This window comes from Carlito syrichta, unplaced genomic scaffold, assembly GCF_000164805.1.
Source record: "Carlito syrichta isolate Samal-C Ts95f unplaced genomic scaffold, Tarsius_syrichta-2.0.1 Scaffold306319, whole genome shotgun sequence".
Taxonomy (NCBI): Eukaryota; Metazoa; Chordata; class Mammalia; order Primates; family Tarsiidae; genus Carlito; species Carlito syrichta.
The window spans coordinates 45080-64237 of record NW_007250415.1 but is presented as its reverse complement, the minus strand read 5'-3'; the positions used below and the strand labels follow the sequence as shown (position 1 = coordinate 64237).

Here is a 19158-nt window from a genome sequence, read left to right as displayed (position 1 = left end):
ACTGCACTCCAGTTTGGGCGACAGAGTGAGACTCCAACTCAAAAAAAAAAAAAAAAAATTCTCATGCTGACCTGTGGAAGAAGAAAACATACTTACCTTGGGAGAGGAGATGGGGATGTGCAGGAATTTCTTTTGGTTTATAGACCATTCTTTATGTCATAAAACTATCTGTCCTCTTTAAAAACATTGGAAAATGTGAAAGGGAAAGGAAAACTGAATAAAACTTCCTTTCCCTAATCTTATATTTTAGGTTTTTGCCCTTTTAGACAATTTTTTCCTATAAATGAGCTGTTACTTTTTTTTTTTTAAAAGAGATGGATCTTGCCATGTTGCCCAGGCCAGAGTGCAGTGGCTATTCACAGGTCATGCTGACCTTTTTTCATGTTTCTCCTAACTAAAACATCTCTTCCTCACCAAACTAAAAGCACCTTCAGAGGCAGTACTGTAACTTTCCCTCTTTCAAGTGCCAACAGGGATTCTGAAAACTGAAGGATCAAGTTTATCTCTCACCTGTGCCTTTTAATATTACATTTCCTGAGTATTAGTTTTTAATAATACTCTACTCCTTCTAGATATGCAACTATTGCATTAACAGGTCGTTCACTTTGAGTGCTTTCCATTAATGGGAAGGACCTTGCTTATTCAAATTCTTCCCAACAGATTGCTCTTGTGTCCAAGCAGGATTCATTTATAAGAATAGCTGGGACAAACTTGCAAATGCATTCAACACTCTACCACTACCTGTAAAACTCCTTTCTATAAATTCTGTCTCCTAGGGCCATCATTCTAGAGCTGTATCAATCTGGTGGGAAGAAATAAAGCAAACTAAAACACTGTTAGTTTGTTCCTGGAGAAGCAGTGTAATACTGGGAAAAGCAAGAGATTTAAGAACAGGAAGACTTGGGCCCAACTTTTAGTACCTGCATTCAATGGCTATGTGATATTGAAACATCATATAAGACTTTCAGAGTCTTAATTTCATCATCTATAAAATGAGTTACTCTCCTGATTAATGGAGAAAAGCACTGAGTAAACAATAAATATTGATTTCCTTCTGCCTTTCAACTCTCCCTCTAAATCACTATTTTTGTATTTCTTGATTCAGAGTCTCACTCTGTCACCTAGGCTGGAGGGCCATGGTACACTCATAGCACGGCAGCCTCAATTTGCTGGGCTCAGGCAATATTTCCACTTCAGCCTTCCAAGTACCTGGAGCTACAGGCAAGTGCCACCACGCTCAGCTAATTTTTTCTTATTTATTGTAGACACAAGGTCTCGCCATGTTGCCCAGGCTGGTCTTGAACCCGCGGGCTAAGGCAGTCCTCTTGCCTCCACCTCCCAAAGTGCTGGGATTACAGACGTGAGCCACCATGCCCAACTAAATCAATATTTAAACACCAACATCATCTCTGATAAAACAGAGAAAAGAGAACTGGAACAGTGGAGAAGGGAAGAAAGAAAGAACACAGACAAAGCCGTTAGGATGTGTGGGGCTGGCATGCTCGACCTATCTAATTTCACATATTTTGGCTATATCAACGATCATGAGCTCAGGATATGTTAGAAGCTTCAAAGTTTTACAATATTTTTGTACTTAATAAGTAGCTGTGGTTTTTACCTCACCAAATGCTCCTCTGCCTATTACTTTTAAGGATTCAAAATCTTCCAATCCAAGTCTTGTTCTCTTCAAACGAAGAAACTCTGTTTCCTTCCGGGCATGTGCTGACCTTCGGAGTCGTTTCTAATGTACAAATAAGGGAGAAGGAAAGGAGTTGAAATCCTGAAACTGCACCAAAGTCCTATCCGTGACTTGCACAGCTGGAAAACAGGGCCACATTAGACTAGGCGTAATCTTTTCACACACATAAAAGTACCACAAAAGGATCATTAAGCCATCAGACATGACAACCAGGCCATACTGAACAGATGGGTGCCTCTCTCTGAACTATAACTTCAGTAATCCACTATTCTAACGTTTCTAATGAACTGAAGGCATAAACACTCAACAACATTTTCCTTCATCCTTTTTCATATAAAATAAAAATGTGTTTTTCTATTTCCCTCTGGGTTTTATACACATTGTTTATTGTATGCTTTAACTTTCTATTATTCCTACAAGTCCGTGGATCTGCAGTCCAATTCTATATTTCAAGGCATTTCCACTGCCATTTCAGTTTCTGGCAAAGCCCCCTGTTAACTACATGTTTTCCTACTATAAATGTGGACACTGGGTGAAAGAACTGATTTAGGATGGATATTCTGTCTTGATAAAGATTTCAGTCATGCCCGGTGGCTCAGCCTGTAATCCCGCGCCTTTGGGAGGCCGAGGTCAGTGGATTGCCTGAGCCCGCGGGTTCGAGACCCGCCTGGGCAACTTGGCAAGACCTCATCTCTACAATAAATAAAAAATTAGCCAGGTGTGGTAGCACGCGCCTGTAGTTCCAGCTACTTGGAAGGCTGAGGCGGAAGGATCGCCAGAGCCTGGTAGGTCGAGGCTGCGGTGGCCAGGAGCAGCCACTGCACTCCAGTCTTGGTGACAGAGTGAGACTCCAACTCAAAAAAAAAAAAAAAAAAGTCGGGCTCGGTGGCTCAGCCTGTAATCCCACGCCTTTGGGAGGCTGAGGTGAGTGGAATGCCTGAGCCCGCGGGTTCGAGACACGCCTGGGCATGTGAGACCTCATCTCTACAATAAGTCAAAAAATTAGCCGGGCATGGTAGCGCGCACCTGTAACTCCGGCTACTCAGAAGGCGGAGGGAGAAGGATCGCCGGAACCTAGCAGATCAAGGCTGCGGTGGCCGGGAGCGGCCACTGCACTCCAGTCTGGGCGACAGAGTGAGACTCAAACTCAAAAAAAAAAAAAAAAAAGATTTCAGAAATTTGTCCCACTTCTATGGATCCTTTTCAGTGAATTCTGTAAGAATGCCTTAACTTGTCCTTTTACATTTTGAGGCCGAACTTGGTGGCTCAGTCTATAATCCCAGCACTTTGGGTGGCCGAGGTGAGTGGATCTGAGCCTGCAGGTTCGAGTCCAGCCAGGGCAACTTGGTGAGACCTCGTCTCTACAATAAATAGAAAATTAGCCGGGCGTGGTAGCGCATCCTTGTAGTCCCGGCAACTTGGAAGGCTGAAGCAGAAGGATCGCTGGAGCCCAGCAGGTCGATGCTGGGGTGGCTATGAGTGTGCCACTGCACTCCAGCCTGGGCAATGGAGTGAAACTCCAAAAAAAAAAAAAAATTTTAATTTGCCTGACCCCACACCAGAGGATGTAAGGACCAGTGGAAGGTCCAAACTTTACCTGTACAAAAACCACTTATGTACCTAATCCTGACTTGTATCCCACATCTTTAAAATAAAGAGTGGAAAAAATAAATAAATAAAGCTATAAATATTGCATATAAAAATATTTGATTTGATTTCATTTCTTCTTTTTCTTAGAATTCAAAATCTAATTTATTATAATTATTCTAGAAAAGTCTTCCTCTCCCATGTACTTAACAATTACCTTTTCCCTCTGCATGAATACCCAAATCCAAAAGCACACCATCCCTCAAGTTCCTCTGTTACTGAGCCAAAACCCTTCCCATGTGTGTCAAGGTTATCAATTTGATGGACAAGATACAACCTGCCAAACAGGCTTTCAAAGAAGAAATCTGCAATATGAATTACCTCTTCATCTTTTAGGCCTTCTTCCTCCATCACTTTTTCTAGCTTCTTTTGTCTAAAACAAACAAAAACAAAAGACATATGAAATAACATTTGAATGATAACTTTCTGAAAATTCTATACAAGCATAATACTGTACATGATTTTTGAAAAATGACAAAAACAAATAAATCTCAAAATACCTTATTAAAACTAACAAAATTAACAACTCATTAAAAAAACAAAACAAGCCGGGCTCGGTAGCTCAGCTCCGCGTCTTTGGGAGGCTGAGGTGAGTGGATTGCCTGAGCCTGAGGGTTCAAGACCCGCCTGGGCAACTTGGCGAGACCTCATCTCTACAATAAATCAAAATGAGCCAGGCATGGTAGCACGTGCCTGTAGTTCCAGCTACTTGGAAGGCTGAGGTGGAAGGATCGCCAGAGCCCAGCAGGTCGAGGCTGCGGTGGCCGGCAGCAGCCACTGCACTCCAGTGTGGGTGACAGAGTGAGACTCCAACTCAAAACAAAACAAAACAAAAAAACAACTCTGGCTTTTGAGATGACTTATACTAATTTACATTGTTTACCAAGCTGTAGTGCTTTAAGAACACTACTTAAAAAGCTAAATAAACTGGGTTTACATTTGAAAATAAACAAACAAAAAGTAGTGTCTAAGACAAGTAAAAGATTCCCATTCTTTGTTATAGTTACATTTTTAAAAAGATTATAAAAGATGCTAATGCAGCAGGTACGGTTTCTCACTCCTGTAATCTCAGCAGTTTGGGAGGCCAAGGCAGGAGTTCAAAAGACCAGCCTAGGCAACATAGTGAGACCTTGTCTCTACAAAAAATTAAAAAATTCGCCAGGCTTGGTGGCATGTACCTGCAGTCTCAGCTACAGGGAAGGCTGAAGCAGAAGGATCACCTGAGGCCACGAGGTCAAGGCTGCAGTGAGCCATGATCATACCACTCCACTCCAATTGAGGAACAGAGTGAGATTTCAACTTAAAAAAAAAAGATGTTAATGCAACAAAGAATCTTGTTTCAAAACCGCATGTTCTCTTTTCTCTCTCTTTTTATTTTTTGCAGTTATTTCCTCCTTACCAAACCACAAAACTAGTATTTGATAACCTCTTATAACACAGTGTTTCTTTCCCTCTCTCTGACTGAAATCTACTTCCTTTATTTCTGCATCTTCCTCTTCTTCCCTGCATAAACAAAGAGTAAAAAATAACAAATGTAAAGATAAAACTTAGAGATTTAGCCAGGCACAGTGACTCAACTGTAATCCTAGCCACTAGAAAGGCTAAGACAAGATGATTGCTTGAGGCCAGGAGTTCTAGACCAACCTGGGTAACATACTGAGACCCTATCTCTAATATTAAATATATAAATATATATATATATTTGATCAAATATAAATAGAAAGATAGGAAGGAAGGAAGGAAGACAGAAAGAAAAAGAGGAAGGAAGAAAGAAAGGTAAATAGATAAGATTTGGAGATTTAAGGGGAAAAAATAATCAAAATTGAGTCAAGTGGACTGGTTCACTCCTATAATCCTGGCACTTTGGGAGGCTGAAGCAGAAGGACTGCTTGAGCCTAGAAGTTCGAGAACAGCCTAGACAACATAGTAAGATCTTGTCTGTACATAAATAGAAAAATTAGCCAGGGCGGTAGCACACACCTATAGTCCTAGTTACTCAGGAAGCTGAGGTAGGAATATCACTTGAGCCCAGGATTTCGAGGCTGTAGTGAGCTGTGATCATGCCACTGCACTTCAGCCTAGGCAACAGAATAAAACCCTGCCCCACCACTCCAAAAAGAAACCAAACAAAAAAAAACCCTTAAAAGGTGATTGGCACCACTATCAAAACTTAAGACTCCAGGCTGGGCACAATGGCTCATGCCTGTAAGTTCAGCTTTGGAACGTCAAGGTGGGAAGATTACTTAAGCCCAGGAATTTGAGATCAGCCTAGGCAACACAGCAAGACCCTGTTTCTTAAAAAACAAAAAAAAATTTTTTTAATTTGCCAGGTATGGTGGCACAAGTCTATAGACCCAGCTACTCAGGAGGCTGAGGTAGAAAGACTGCTTGAGACAAGGAGTTTGAGGCTGCAGCAAACTATGATCACACCACTGCACTCTAGCCCAGGTGACAGAGTATAACACTATATAGAAAAAAAAATTAGCAAAATTAGTATTTATACTATAACTCTATAAAGAAGAAAAAAATTTAAGACTCCAAACTCTTGGTATAATGAACTTTAGTTTAGAAACTGCATCCAATAACATTTTTATCTTCAATCTCATACTAATTTGTTAAAACCAAAAGAAGCAAGTAAAACTTCCTTATAACCAATTCCACAGAAGCTTCATTTATTCAGCATAGTAAATGAAAGTACATGGGTCAGAATTTCCCCTCCACCAGTCATCAGCATTCCATATAAGTAGACAGTATGAAAAGGACAGTAGCTGGGCCCACTGGCTCACACCTGTATTCCCAGCACTTTGGGAGGTGGAGGCAAGAGGATTACCTGAGTCCCAGGGATTTGATACCAGCCTGGGCAACTTGGTGAGGCCTCATCTCTACATTAAATAAAAAATAATTAGCCAGGCATGGTGGTGTGAGCCTGTAATTCCAGCTACTTGGAAAAGCTGAGGCGGAAGGATCACCTGAACCCAGCAGGTGGAGGCTACAGGGCCACGAGCATGCCACTGCACTTCAGTCTGGGTGAGAGTGAAACTTCGATTCAAAAAAAAAACCGGGATCGGTGGCTCAGCCTGTAATCCCACGCTTTGGGAGGCTGAGATGAGTGGACTGCTTGAGCCCGTGGGTTCGAGACCCACCTGGGCAACTTGGCGAGACCTCATCTCTACAATAAATCAAAATAATCAGCCGGGCGTGATAGCGCGTGACTGTAATTCCGGCTACTCAGAAGGCTGAGGCGGAAGGATCGCCGGAGCCCAGCAGGTCGAGGCTGCGGTGGCCGGGAGTGGCCACTGCACTCCAGTCTGGGCGACAGAGTGAGACTCCAACTCAAAAAAAAAAAAAGAGAGTAGGGTATGCTGCAGCAACAGCATGTGGTCCAGTGTGCCTGACGCACACAGTACCTCTAATGCCACATCATGCAGGTTGATTGGTATCTCTTTTAGAATAGTGACCAGCAGGTGAAGATCTGATGGAGTGGCAGAGAAAGCAACTGAGAAAGACCTGAGGTCAGCTGAAAGGTATTTTAACAACCCAGATAGGCAGTACAGATCTGGAACTAGGGCTGGTAAACTAGGATGAAGTGAATAGAGTTATTGCAAAGATGACCAACTGGCTGTAGAAGTCAAGGGAAAAGTCTTAGAATATCTTGTCTAGAGGGATAATGATGCCACTAGCAAGACAGAAAACACAGAGAGAAACATGGAAAGAAAATGAGTTTCAATTTGGTCAACGAATATTTATTGCAATAACAACATTTCATAGAAATGAATATTTTGTTAGAAATCATATTACAAATCCACAGCATCAAACAATGAATAAGAATTGTGTCCAAACTCTCAGGAAGTAAAAAGACCTACTCTAATCCTGATGAAATCAAAAAAGCATCTATGTGGCTTTTTTTATTTTTTATTTGAGTTGGAGTCTCACTCTGTCGCCCAGACTGGAGTGCAGTGGCTGGTCTCGGCCACCGCAGCCTCGACCTGCTGGGCTCCAGCGATCCTTTCACCTCAGCCTTCCAAGTAGCTGGGACTACAGGCGCACGCTACCATGACCGGCTCATTTTGATTTTATTGTAGAGATGAGGTCTCGCCAAGTTGCCCAGGCGGGTCTTGAACCCGTGGGCTCAGGCAATTCATTCACCAATGCCTCCCAAAAGCACAGGATTATAGGCTGAGCCACCAAGTCTAGCTCTATGCCCGGCTATATGTGGCTTTTTAAAGAATGCAGGGTTTCCCCCTTTTCTTCTCTCAGATCCCAGAATATTCTGATACACATCTATGAGTATGTGTGCATATGTACTGGAGAAAGAAGGTTGTACTACTGATAGTTTCAGGAATATAAACAAGTTCCATTTCAGTGGTTAGACAGTTGAAGTAGCAAAGAGTAAGAAGAGTCAAAGCATAATGTACTGGCAAAAACTATAAGAACCCAAGTATAATCAGTTCTTTTTGTGAATTCCAAACACTGTCATACCTTCTAACTGTATATTTTTGAATGACCAAACCAGACTTGGATACAAGTCAAATGCTCTATCCACTGTGTCATAGACCAGACTCCTTCTGATTATATTTTCAATCTAAATACAAACAGAGGTTTTCCATAGCTATACTAAAGCAATGAAATTGGTTTCAGTAGAATACCTGCCTGAAAGTAAAGTTATCAGAATTAACTACTTGAACACAGTTACATTATTTCATTAGCACAAGTATCCAGAAAAAAGCTACCATGATAATAATGTATTGGGACCAGACCACAAAAACCTTGAGAACACCAAAAATAGCAAGCACAGCCTGAAATGAGACTTAAAAGTAACATCTTCTGTAAGATATATCAAAGGAATTACTGTTAACTTGGTAAAATTCATGGTGGCATTTACATCATGCAAGAAAGTGGCCATATTTTTTGGAGATGCATACTGGAGTATGTAGTATTAAAATGAAAGATGTTTGGGATTTACTTTTGTTTTTTGGCCAGATAGCTAGAAACCTAATGAAATTTACTTTACAACACAATAGCACGCCAAGTGTGGTGGCTCACGCCTGTAATCCCAGCTCTTTGGGAGGCAGAGGCGAGAGGACTGCCTGAATCTGGGGGTTCGAGACCAGCCTGGGCAATGTGGCGACACCTCATCTCTACAATAAATCAAGAAAAATTAGCCATGCATGGTGGCACATGTCTGTAGTTCCAGTTACTTGGAAGGCTGAGGCAGAAGGATCACATGAGCCCAGCAGATCAAGGCTGCAGTGGTCTTGAACATGTCGCTGCACTCCAGCCTGGGCGACAGTTAGACCACAACTCAAAAAGAAAAAAAAACCACAATAGCAAGGCCAAGCATGGTGGCTCACACCTGTAATCCCAGCACTTTGGGAGGCCAAGGTGAGAGGACTGCCTAAGCCCAGGGGTTCAACACCAGCATGGGCAAACTGGCAAGAACTCATCTCTACAATAAATCAAAAATTTAGCTGGGTGTGGTGTAGTTCCAGCTACTTAGAAGGCTGAGGTCAAAGGACTGCCTGAGCCCAGGAGGTCAAGGCTCCAGTGGCCATCAGCGTGCCATCGCACTCCAGCCTGGGTAAGAGTGAGACTCCGACTCAAAAAGAAACAAATAAAATATATGCTAAATCTAAAAAGCAAGGTCAGAATGTGTAACAATGTGCAGACACATTCCTGTCTACCACTTACAACTAACCCTCCTCTTCTAAACCTACTTCAGGCTCCCCTCTAGCACAGCCTAACTCAAATGTGAGAAGGCTCTTCTACTCTACAAGAGAGGTGTATAGGCAGTACTTTTAGTTTTTGTTGACAAGACAGTTAAACTAAGAAAAACAGTGTTTTTTATCTCCATGGTCAAAATAGAAAAAGATGCCTAAAAAATACCCTAAAAAGCCGGGCTCGGTGGCTCAGCCTGTAATCCCGCGCCTTTGGGAGGCTGAGGTGAGTGGATTGCCTGAGCCCGCGGGTTCGAGACCCGCCTGGGCAGCGAGACCTCATCTCTACAATAAATCAAAAAATTAGCTGGGCGTGGTAGCACGCGCCTGTAATTCCGGCTACTTGGAAGGCTGAGGCGGAAGAATCGCCAGAGCCCAGCAGGTTGAGGTTGCGGTGGCCGGGAGCGGCCACTGCACTCCAGTCTGGGCGACAGAGTGAGACTCCAACTCAAAAAAAAAAAAAAAAAAATACCCTAAAAATTATTATTACATAGATTTTTAAAGTCTCAAAAAATTACTTCAATTCTACTCTCTGATTTCACGGATGTCTGGGTCAGTGAAGACCACCAGAAAGTCTGGACTTACCCATCCTTGGGGCTTAAATTAAACTGACAGCCGGGCTCGGTGGCTCAGCCTGTAATCCCGCCCCTTTGGGAGGCTGAGGTGAGTGGACTGCCTGAGCCCGCGGGGTCCTGCCTGGGCAGGCAAGACCTCATCTCTACAATAAATCAAAAAATCAGCTGGGCGTGGTAGCGCATGCCTATAATTCCGGCTACTTGGAAGGCTGAGGCAGAAGGATCACCGGAGCCCAGCAGGTCGAGGCTGCGGTGGCCGGGAGCGGCCACTGCACTCCAGTCTGGGAGACAGAGTGAGACTCCAACTCAAAAAAAATAAATAAATAAACTGACACTGGTCACTAATAATAATCACATATTTCTATTCAGTATCAGATCAGACCAAATGCAGACATAGTTAAGAAAACATAGGTGAGAGTATCTAAGGGGAATTGGAGAACACAGAGTTTCTCAGAGAGTAAAATACAAAAAAGTTATTTGATGTGGAGGGGAAAAGCATACCATTATTAGTTATTACATCTGTTTTTTGTGGTTTTAATTAATTTACCAAAATAGTCTTTGTGAAGAAAAGAAACAACAGAAACTATTTTGTAAAAAGAAATGCCTGGCTGAGTGTGATGGCTCACACCGCTCTCTCTCTATTATCAATTGTATTATATTATTAAAACTTTATTTACCAAGGTTCTAGAACGTATCTCCTCCCCCCATTCCCCATAACATCAAAAAGCATGGAAAGTTGTTTCTGACAGTCTAACTTTAGTTTACTTATTATTGAGATAACTCTTGCCAATCACTTTTTTAAAAAATTTCTAAGCCAGGCACAGTGGCTCATGCCTGTAGTCCCAGCACTTTGGGAGGCCGAGGCAGGAGAACTGCTTGAGCCAGGAGTTCAAGACCAGCCTGAGCAATATAGTGAGATCCTGACTCCACACACAAAAAAAAAATCAAAAAGTTAGCTGGTGCCGGGCTCAGTGGCTCAGCCTATAATCCTGTGCCTTGGGAAGCTGAGGTGAGTGGATTGCCTGAGCCCGTGGGTTCGAGACCCGCCTGGGCAACTTGGCAAGACCTCATCTCTACAATATATATATTAAAAAAATCAGCCAGGCATGGTAGGGCGTGCCTGTAGTTCCAGCTACTTGTAAGGCTGAGACGGAAGGATCACCGGAGGCCAGCAGGTCGAGGCTGCGGTGGCCGGGAGCGGCCACTGCTGTGATTGCGCCACTGCACACCATCCTGGGTGACAGAGACGCCAACTCAAAAAAAATAAAAAAGAGGCCAGGCACAGTGACTCATGCCTATAATCCCAGAACTTTGGGAAGCCAAGGTGAGAGGATCGCCTGAGCCTGTGGGTTCGAGACCAGCCTGGGCAACTTGGAGAGACCTCATCTCTACAATAAATCAAAAATACGCCGGGTATGGTGGCATGTGCCTGTACTTCCAGCTACTTGGAAGGCTGAGGCAGAAAGATCACCTGAGCCCAGCAGGTCGAGTCTGTGGTGGCCACGAGCATGCCACTGCACTCCAGCCTGAGCGACAGAATGAGACTCCAACTCAAAAAAAGAAAAACACTGCTTTCTACCCACTTTTGGATTTAACTGACATCACACTGTAACATTTATTAATCATATAAACAAACCACACATGATCTTTTCCTGGAGAATGATGAGCCATAGAGCCAAGAGGATAAAAACCAGTTAACTATTATCAAATAAAACAAGTTACTAAATCAAAACTCTTAAGCATCTTCTTTATAGTTACAACACCAGAAACTCTGGTTTCAAGAGAGTGGTTTTATTTGAAAATAACTATCTCCAACAAGTTTCACCTGCTGGGCTGGGCTCGGTGGCTCAGCCTATAATCCCAGCACTTTGGGAGGCAGAGGTGAGTAGATTGCCTAAGCCCGCGGGTTCGAGACCCACCTGGGCAACTTGACAAGACCTCCTCTCTACAATAAATCGAAAATTAGCCGGGTGTGGTAGCACACACGCCTGTAGTTCCAGCTACTTGGAAGGCTGAGGCGGAAGGATTGCCGGAGCCCAGCAGGTCAAGGCTGCAGTGGCCGGGAGCGGTCATTGCACTCCAGTCTGGGTGACAGAGTGAGACTCCAACTCAAAAAAAAAAAAAAAAAAAAATTTCACCTGCCTACAGACACACTGTGCAAATTTATGTTTAAACTGCCCATGATTCTAACAAAGGGCACTGTGCAGACACTGATTTGCTCCTGTGACTAGATCACCAAGTATAAAACATCTGGCTCTTCTGCACAGAGAACTGTGTATTTAAGGTCAAATTATATATCCCATGTAAATTAAGATTTACACCCGCATGAATAACAGGGTTGCAAAATCCTTATGAAAATATTGGCATATGAAACCCAGAAACATAAAGAAGATAATACAAATTGTGACCAAGAGAGCTTTACCTCAGGTATGCAAGGTTCACATAACATTAAAAAATGAGTCCACAGCCTGGGTACCATAGCAAGACCTCATTTCCAGAAAAAAATTAAAAATTTGCCAGGCATGCTGGCGCATGCCTGTAGTCCCAACTACTCGGGAGGCTGAGGAAGGATTGTATGATCCCAGGAGATGGAGGCTACAGTAATATATTCTTTTAATATATCACTACATGCTCTGGTTTCTCTTCAGAACAAATAAATCTTTCACCTTTCACTAAAGATTTCCATGGAGATGAACAGTTATGAGTCAGTAACCAAATTTTTTGAGGTCTTGCATTTACAGGGCTAAAGATATTGTTTAGCAAAAACAGATGTGTAGATCCATGAGCAAAAAAAAACTATATATATATATAATTACTATATTAAAGGAATAAAGGAGTAAAACAACATGATTTCAAAGACACATAAAATGCATTTTTAAAAATTCAGAACCCACTCATGATAAAAACCATCAGTCAAATAGGAAGGTAAAAAAACTTTCTCAACCTATGGAGGACATCTTTGGGAGTCAATAGCTAATATCGTAACTAATACTGAAACAGTAAGCATGTTACTTCTTAAACAGGAATGAAACCAAGATGTTAATTCCCATCACTTCTATTCTATTTTATCAGATGTCCCAGCCAGAGCAATAAGGCAAGGAAAAAAAAGAAGAGAAGAGAAGCTGAGTGCAGTGGCTGATGCCTGTAATCCCAGAACTTTGAGAGGCAGAGGAAAGAGAATTGTCTGAGTCCGGGGTTTCAACATCAGTCTGAGCAACTTGGTGAGACCTCGTCTCTACAATAAATCAAAAAATTAGCCGGGTGTCATGGCACATACCTGTGGTTCCAGCTACTTGGAAAGCTGAAGCAAAATGCTCACCTGAGCCCAAAATGTCAAGGTTGCGATGGTCATGAGCGTGCCACTGCACTCCAGACTGGGCGACAGAGTGAGAGTCCAACTCAAAAAACAAAAGGCAAAAAAAGAACGAAGCTGGAGGAAAGAAGGAAGAACAAAGCTGGAAGACTTATACTAACTGACTTCAGAAATCCTAACAGTGTGACACTGGCATAATGATGGACAAATAAATCAATGTAACGGAATATAGAAATAGAAACAGAGAAATCCCAGAAATAAATTCACACTTACATGGTCATGAGATTTTTGAGAAAAGTACCAAAATAATCTAATAGAAAAGAAAAATATTTTCAGCAAACGGTGCTAAAGTAATTGGAATCCATAAAAAAACAAAAATAAACCTCAACCTTCCCCCCCAGACTTCATATCATTCACACTTATTAAATCAAGATGGATCACAGAACTAAATGTAAAAATTAAATGTATACCACTGGCCAGGCGTGATAGCTCACATCTGTAATTCTAGCACTTTGGGAAGCCAAGGTGGGAGGTGTGCTTGAGGCCAGGAGTTCAAGACCAGTCTGGGAAATAAAGTAAGACCCTGTACACAAAATTTTAAAAATTAGCTTATGGTAGCACACACCTGTAGTTCCAGCTACTTGGAAGCCTGAGGCGAAAGGATCACCTAAACCCAGCAGGTCAAGGTTGCAGTGGCTGTGAGCATGCCACTGCACTTCAGCCTGGGCCACAGAATGAGAGGCAACCAAAAAAAAAAAAAAAAATTACCTGAGTGTGGTGGCACACTCCTGTAGTCCTAGCTACTTGGAAGGCTAAGGCAGGAGGATTCCTTGAGCTCAGGATTAGAGGCTGTAGTGAGCTATGATGGCACCACTGCACTCCAGCCTGGGCACAGAGTGAGACTCTCTAAACAATAAATAAATAAAATTTAAATAAGTAAATAAAATCTATAAAACTTTCAGAATAAAACATAGGAGAAAGCTGGGTGTGGTGGCTCAAGCCTGTAATCCCAGCACTTTGGGAGGCCAAGGTGAGAGGATTACCTGAGCTCAGAGGTTTGAGACCAGCCTGAGCAACATGGCAAGACCTCATCTCTACAACATATCAAAAAATTAGCCAAGCATGGTGACGTGTGCCAGCTACTTGGAAGGTTGAGGCTTAAGGATTACCTGAGCCCACCAGGTTGAGGCTGCGGTGGCCGTGAGAATGCCACTGCACTCCAGCCTGGGAGACAGAGTGAGACTCAAACTCAAAAAAAAAGGGAAAAAATCTTTATGATTTGAGGGAAGGCTTTTTAGAGAGGTCACAGAATAGATTTACATTTATATAACCCATATTAAAAATGTCAAATTTCATTTAATCAACGTTTAAAATGTCTGCTTGTAGCCGGGCTCGTGTGGCTCAGCCTGTAATCCCGCGCCTTTGGGAGACTGAGGTGAGTGGATTGCCTGAGCCCGCAGGTTCGAGACCCGCCTGGGCAGCGAGACCTCATCTCTACAATAAATAAAAAAATCACCCGGGCATGGTAGCACATGCCTGTAATTCCGGCTATTCGGAAGGCTGAGGCGGAAGGCTGAGGCGGAAGGATCGCCAGAGCCCAGCAGGCGAGGCTGCGGTGGCCAGGAGCGGCCACTGCACTCCAGTATGGGTGACAGAGTGAGACTCCAACTCAAAATAAATAAATAAATAAAATAAATAAATAAAATGTCTGCTTGTCTAAAGACACTATTAAGAAAATGAACAGTAATGTCAAAGACTGGAAGATATTATTTATAAAACATATATATGCCAAGCCGGGCTCGGTGGCTCAGCCTGTAATCCCGCGCCTTTGGGAGGCTGAGGTGAGGGGATCGCCTGAGCCCGTGGGTTCGAGACCCGCCTGGGCAACTTGGCGAGATCTCATCTCTACAATAAATCAAAAAATTAGCCGGTCGTGGTAGCGCGCGCCTGTAATTCCAGCTACTCAGAAGGCTGAGGCGGAATGATTGCCGGAGCCCAGCAGGCGAGGCTGCGGTGGCCGGGAGCGGCCACTGCACTCCAGTCTGAGTGACAGAGTGAGACTCCAACTCAAAAAAAAAAAACATATATATGCCAAAAAACTGGTATGTAGGACAACAAACAACTCCAACTCTGTAATAAAGACAAATCAATTTTTTTAAATTCTCAAAAATGTAAATAAACACTTCACGCCGGGCTCAGTGGCTCAGCCTGTAATTCCACTCTTTGGGAGGCCGAGGGGAGTGGGTTGACTGAGCCTGCGGGTTTGAGACCCGCCTGGGCAACTTGGCGAGACCTCATCTCTACAATAAAAATCAAAAAATTAGCCGGGCGTGGTAGCGCGTGCCTGTAGTTCTAGCTACTTGGAAGGCTGAGGCAGAAGGATCGCCGGAGCCCAGCAGCTCAAGGCTGCGGTGGCCGGGAGTAGCCACTGCACTCCAGTCTGGGCGACAGAGTGAGACTCCAACTCAAAACACACACACACACACAAAAAACACTTCACAAAGGAAGTATACAAATGGCTAAAAAGCACATTACAATGTTCAACATCACTAGTCATCAGTGAAATACAAGTCAAAATCTCAGTGAGATATCACTAAGCATCTACATAAACAAGTAATGCTACAACACTGACAACACAAATGTTAGCAAAAATGTAAAGCAACCAGAACTCTCATATATTATTGGCAATAAACTGGGAAAAATCTAGCAGTTTCTTATAAAACTAAACATATACCTATGTATACTTATAATCCAGAATTTCACTCTTAGGTATTTACCTGAGAAATGAAAACTAATGTTTACAACAAGATTTGTACACAGTCAGGCATGGTAACTCATGCCTGTAATCCCAACACTTTGGGAGGCGGAGGCGAGAGAACTGCCAGAGCCCAGGGGTTCAAGACTAGTCCGGGCAACTTGGCAAGACTTCACCTCTACAATAAATCAAAAAATTAGCCAGACGCGATGGCACATGCCTACAGTTCCAGCTACTCGGAAGGCTGAAGCAGAAGGATTGCCTGAGCCCAGCAGGTCAAGGCTGTGATGGCTGTAAATGTGCCATTGCACTCCAGCCTGGGCAACAGAGTGAGACTCCGACTCAGAAAAAAATAAAATAAAGATTTGTACACAATGTTCTAGAAGTGTATTCAAAATAGCCAAAAACTGAAAAGAGCCCATATGTTTATCAACAAGAGAATGCATAAACTGAAATACAGTCAGAAAATAGAATGGTACTCGGCAATAAAAAGAACAAGCTATTGATACACATAGCAATGCAGATGAACCTCAAAAACATTATGCTGAACAAAAGATGCCTTATTCAAATAAGTTCACACTGTATAATTTCCATTTACATGTCCTACTTGTGTAGGATAGGCAAGACTAATCTATGGTAGAAACAAAATCAAGACGGTGGTTGCCTGAGGTTGAAGGAACAAAAGGCATGAAAGAACTTTCTGGGAGGGTAGTAATGTTCTATGGTTTCAGAAGGGTTCAGTTACGCAGGTATATGCATTTTTCAAAACTCATCAGATGGTACCCTTCAACTTATACATTTCATTGTATGTAAATTTTAAACCCCCAAAATATATATTTATAAATCCTGAGCTCCAGTTAATGTTAAAAAAGTAGAAATAGTCAGAAGTATACTGATGTCTGCAATATACTTTGAAGTACAGCAAAAAATTAAGATGGATTAATAAATAGATAAAGGGTTGGATAGATGGAAATGTGATAAAATGAATACAATAAATGATTACAGACCCTAGATGATGTACATATGTATATACACCAAATAATTCCAGTTTCCTGTACTTCTGAATGCTTTTAAAATAAAATGTTGGGAACATTTTTTTAAATTATGAGTTACTGCATGGATGGTGTACACCAGATCAGCAATATCAAAAGTTACTACAACCACCATTAACTAAGTGGTTACTATGTGCAATGTACTTACAATGGGTACTTACATGTTATGTCTAACCCCCACATTAATACTACAAAGCAAGTAATATTATCTCCATTTTCCTGATGAGGGAACTGATAACACAAAAAGGCTAAGGAACTTGTTCCAGCTTCATATAGCTACTAAATGGCACAGGGAGAACTGTAAACCCAAGTGTGACTTTCCATTATACCACACTGTCTTAACAATTAGTTTCAAGGATCAGGCCAAGAGATAAACTCTCACTAGGCTGCCCAGGCTGGCCCCAAACTCCTAGGCTCATAAGCTCTTCCCACCTCAGTCTCCTAAGTACCAATTATTTTTTATACTGTAATAAAATTTTGTATTATTGACCAGTAGACTTAAGTGGATAATGGCAGAGACTGAAAGCCCATTATACGTCATTCCATTGTAATGGAATAGGCTATAACATGGCTTCTGCTATTCTTGCCTCCTTTCAACAATATTTATATTTATATATTATATAATAAATGTATTTATGCTTATATTATATTTAATGATATGAAACATGAGTGTCACAACCATGACACAAATTTTTCAAACAAAATTCTTTACCTCATTTCTCGTTCTTCATGCTGAGCAATAAGGTTGCTATAAAAATTTTCCAGTGTTACTTTGGTCATTGTCACCCTTTCCTTTGTGTGATTACTCATGGACGAGCAAGGTGTTGAGCCTGTCATTGCCATGGCTGCTAGAAACAAAGAAAAGAAGAGGTATTAATTTTGGAGTTAGAATCTACCTGCTATGCCGTCTCCTACCTTACTGGTATGAATATAGATTGGTACAATTTTTCTAGAGGATGAATAGATAATATGTAACAAAAGCCAGACAAACAGAATACTTGGTGAAAATAAGTAGATATTAATGTCCTGTGACCCTGAAATCTCAACTTAGGTACAAAGGCTAAAGAAACTGTAATACAGATTCTTAAGGGGACATACAGGATATGAATTAAAGAGAGGATGTTCATTATGCCATCATTTGTGCTATGGGGAAGTTGGAGGCAATTCAGTAAGAAAATAAACAAATAAAAGTCTGTGGATGCATAGAAGACACCATACAACAGTCAGAAGCAACTCTACCTATACCTATAAGCCACATGAATGTATCTTTAAAACATGGCACTATATTTTAAAGAGGAAGAAAACAAGATCACAATATCACAAGGGTAGGTTAAGAATACAAAGTAAGGCCAGGCACAGTGGCTCACGCCTACAATCTCAGCACTTTGGGAGGCCGAGGTGAGAGAACTGCCTGAGCCTATGAGGTTGAGACCAGCCTGCGCAACCGCGCGTCTACAATAGATCAAAAAATTAACTGGGTGTGGTGGCACATGCCTGTGGTTTCAGCTACTTGGAAGGCTGAGGTGGAAGGATCACCTGAGCCTAGCAGGTAGAGGGTGCGGTGGCCGTGAGCGTGCCACTGCACTCCAGCCTAGGCAACAGAGACTCCTACTCAACAAAAAAAAAAAAAAAGAGCCGGGCTCAGTGGCTCAGCCTGTAATCCCACGCCTTTGGGAGGCTGAGGTGAGTGGATTGCCTGAGCCCGCGGGTTCAAGACCCACCTGGGCAGCAAGACCTCATCTCTACAATAAATCAAAAAATCAGCCAGGCGTGGTAGCACGCACCTGTAATTTCGGCTACTCGGAAGGCTGAGGCGGAAGGATCACCAGAGCCCAGCAGGTCGAGGCTGCTGTGGCCGGGAGCGGCCACTGTCTCCAGTCTGGGTGACAGAGTGAGACTCCAACTCAAAAAAAATAAAATAAAATAAACAGTATACATACAATACAATTCTTTGCCATCCAAAAGTCTATCTTGAAGAAATCAAAGGCTCATAAAAACTCATACACAAGGGGGTATTGCAAATACAAAGGAAAATTAGAAATAACTTGAATATACAACAATATAGAACTGATTAAATAAAAATAGCCCTACTATAAAATAAAGCACAATTAAAATACGTTCAAATATTTAATGTCTCTAATCCAAGTGAAAAGAACAGATTAAAAAGCAGAAAGTAAGCTGGGCTCAGTGGCTCAGCCTGTGGTCCCGCACTTTGGGAGGCTGAGGTAAATGGATTGCCTGAGCCTGAGGGTTCGAGACCCACCTGGGCAACTTGGCCAGACCTCATCTCTACAATAAATCAAAAAACTTAGCCGGGCATCGTAGCGCGCACCTGTAGTTCCAGCTACTTGGAAGGCTGAGGCGGAAGAATCGCCAGAGCCCAGCAGGTCGAGGCTGCAGTGG

At 42.4% G+C, this 19158-nt stretch overlaps 1 protein-coding gene across 2 annotated transcripts in view; it reads right to left on the bottom strand.

Moving 5' to 3' along the window:
* The window catches only part of STK38 (serine/threonine kinase 38), a 54650-nt gene that overhangs the window by 30716 nt on the left and 4776 nt on the right, over nucleotides 1–19158 (bottom strand). Inside the window, exons 2-4 of one of the 2 annotated variants that reach the window (XM_008062991.2) lie at nucleotides 17468–17603; nucleotides 3668–3719; nucleotides 1619–1741 (exon numbers count right to left, since the gene is read on the bottom strand). In XM_008062991.2, the coding sequence (XP_008061182.1) occupies nucleotides 1619–1741; nucleotides 3668–3719; nucleotides 17468–17598 (306 nt within the window). In that variant the 5' untranslated portion in view covers nucleotides 17599–17603. The remainder of the gene's footprint in view (nucleotides 1–1618; nucleotides 1742–3667; nucleotides 3720–17467; nucleotides 17604–19158) is intronic. The other variant, XM_008062992.2, reaches the window with a different exon arrangement.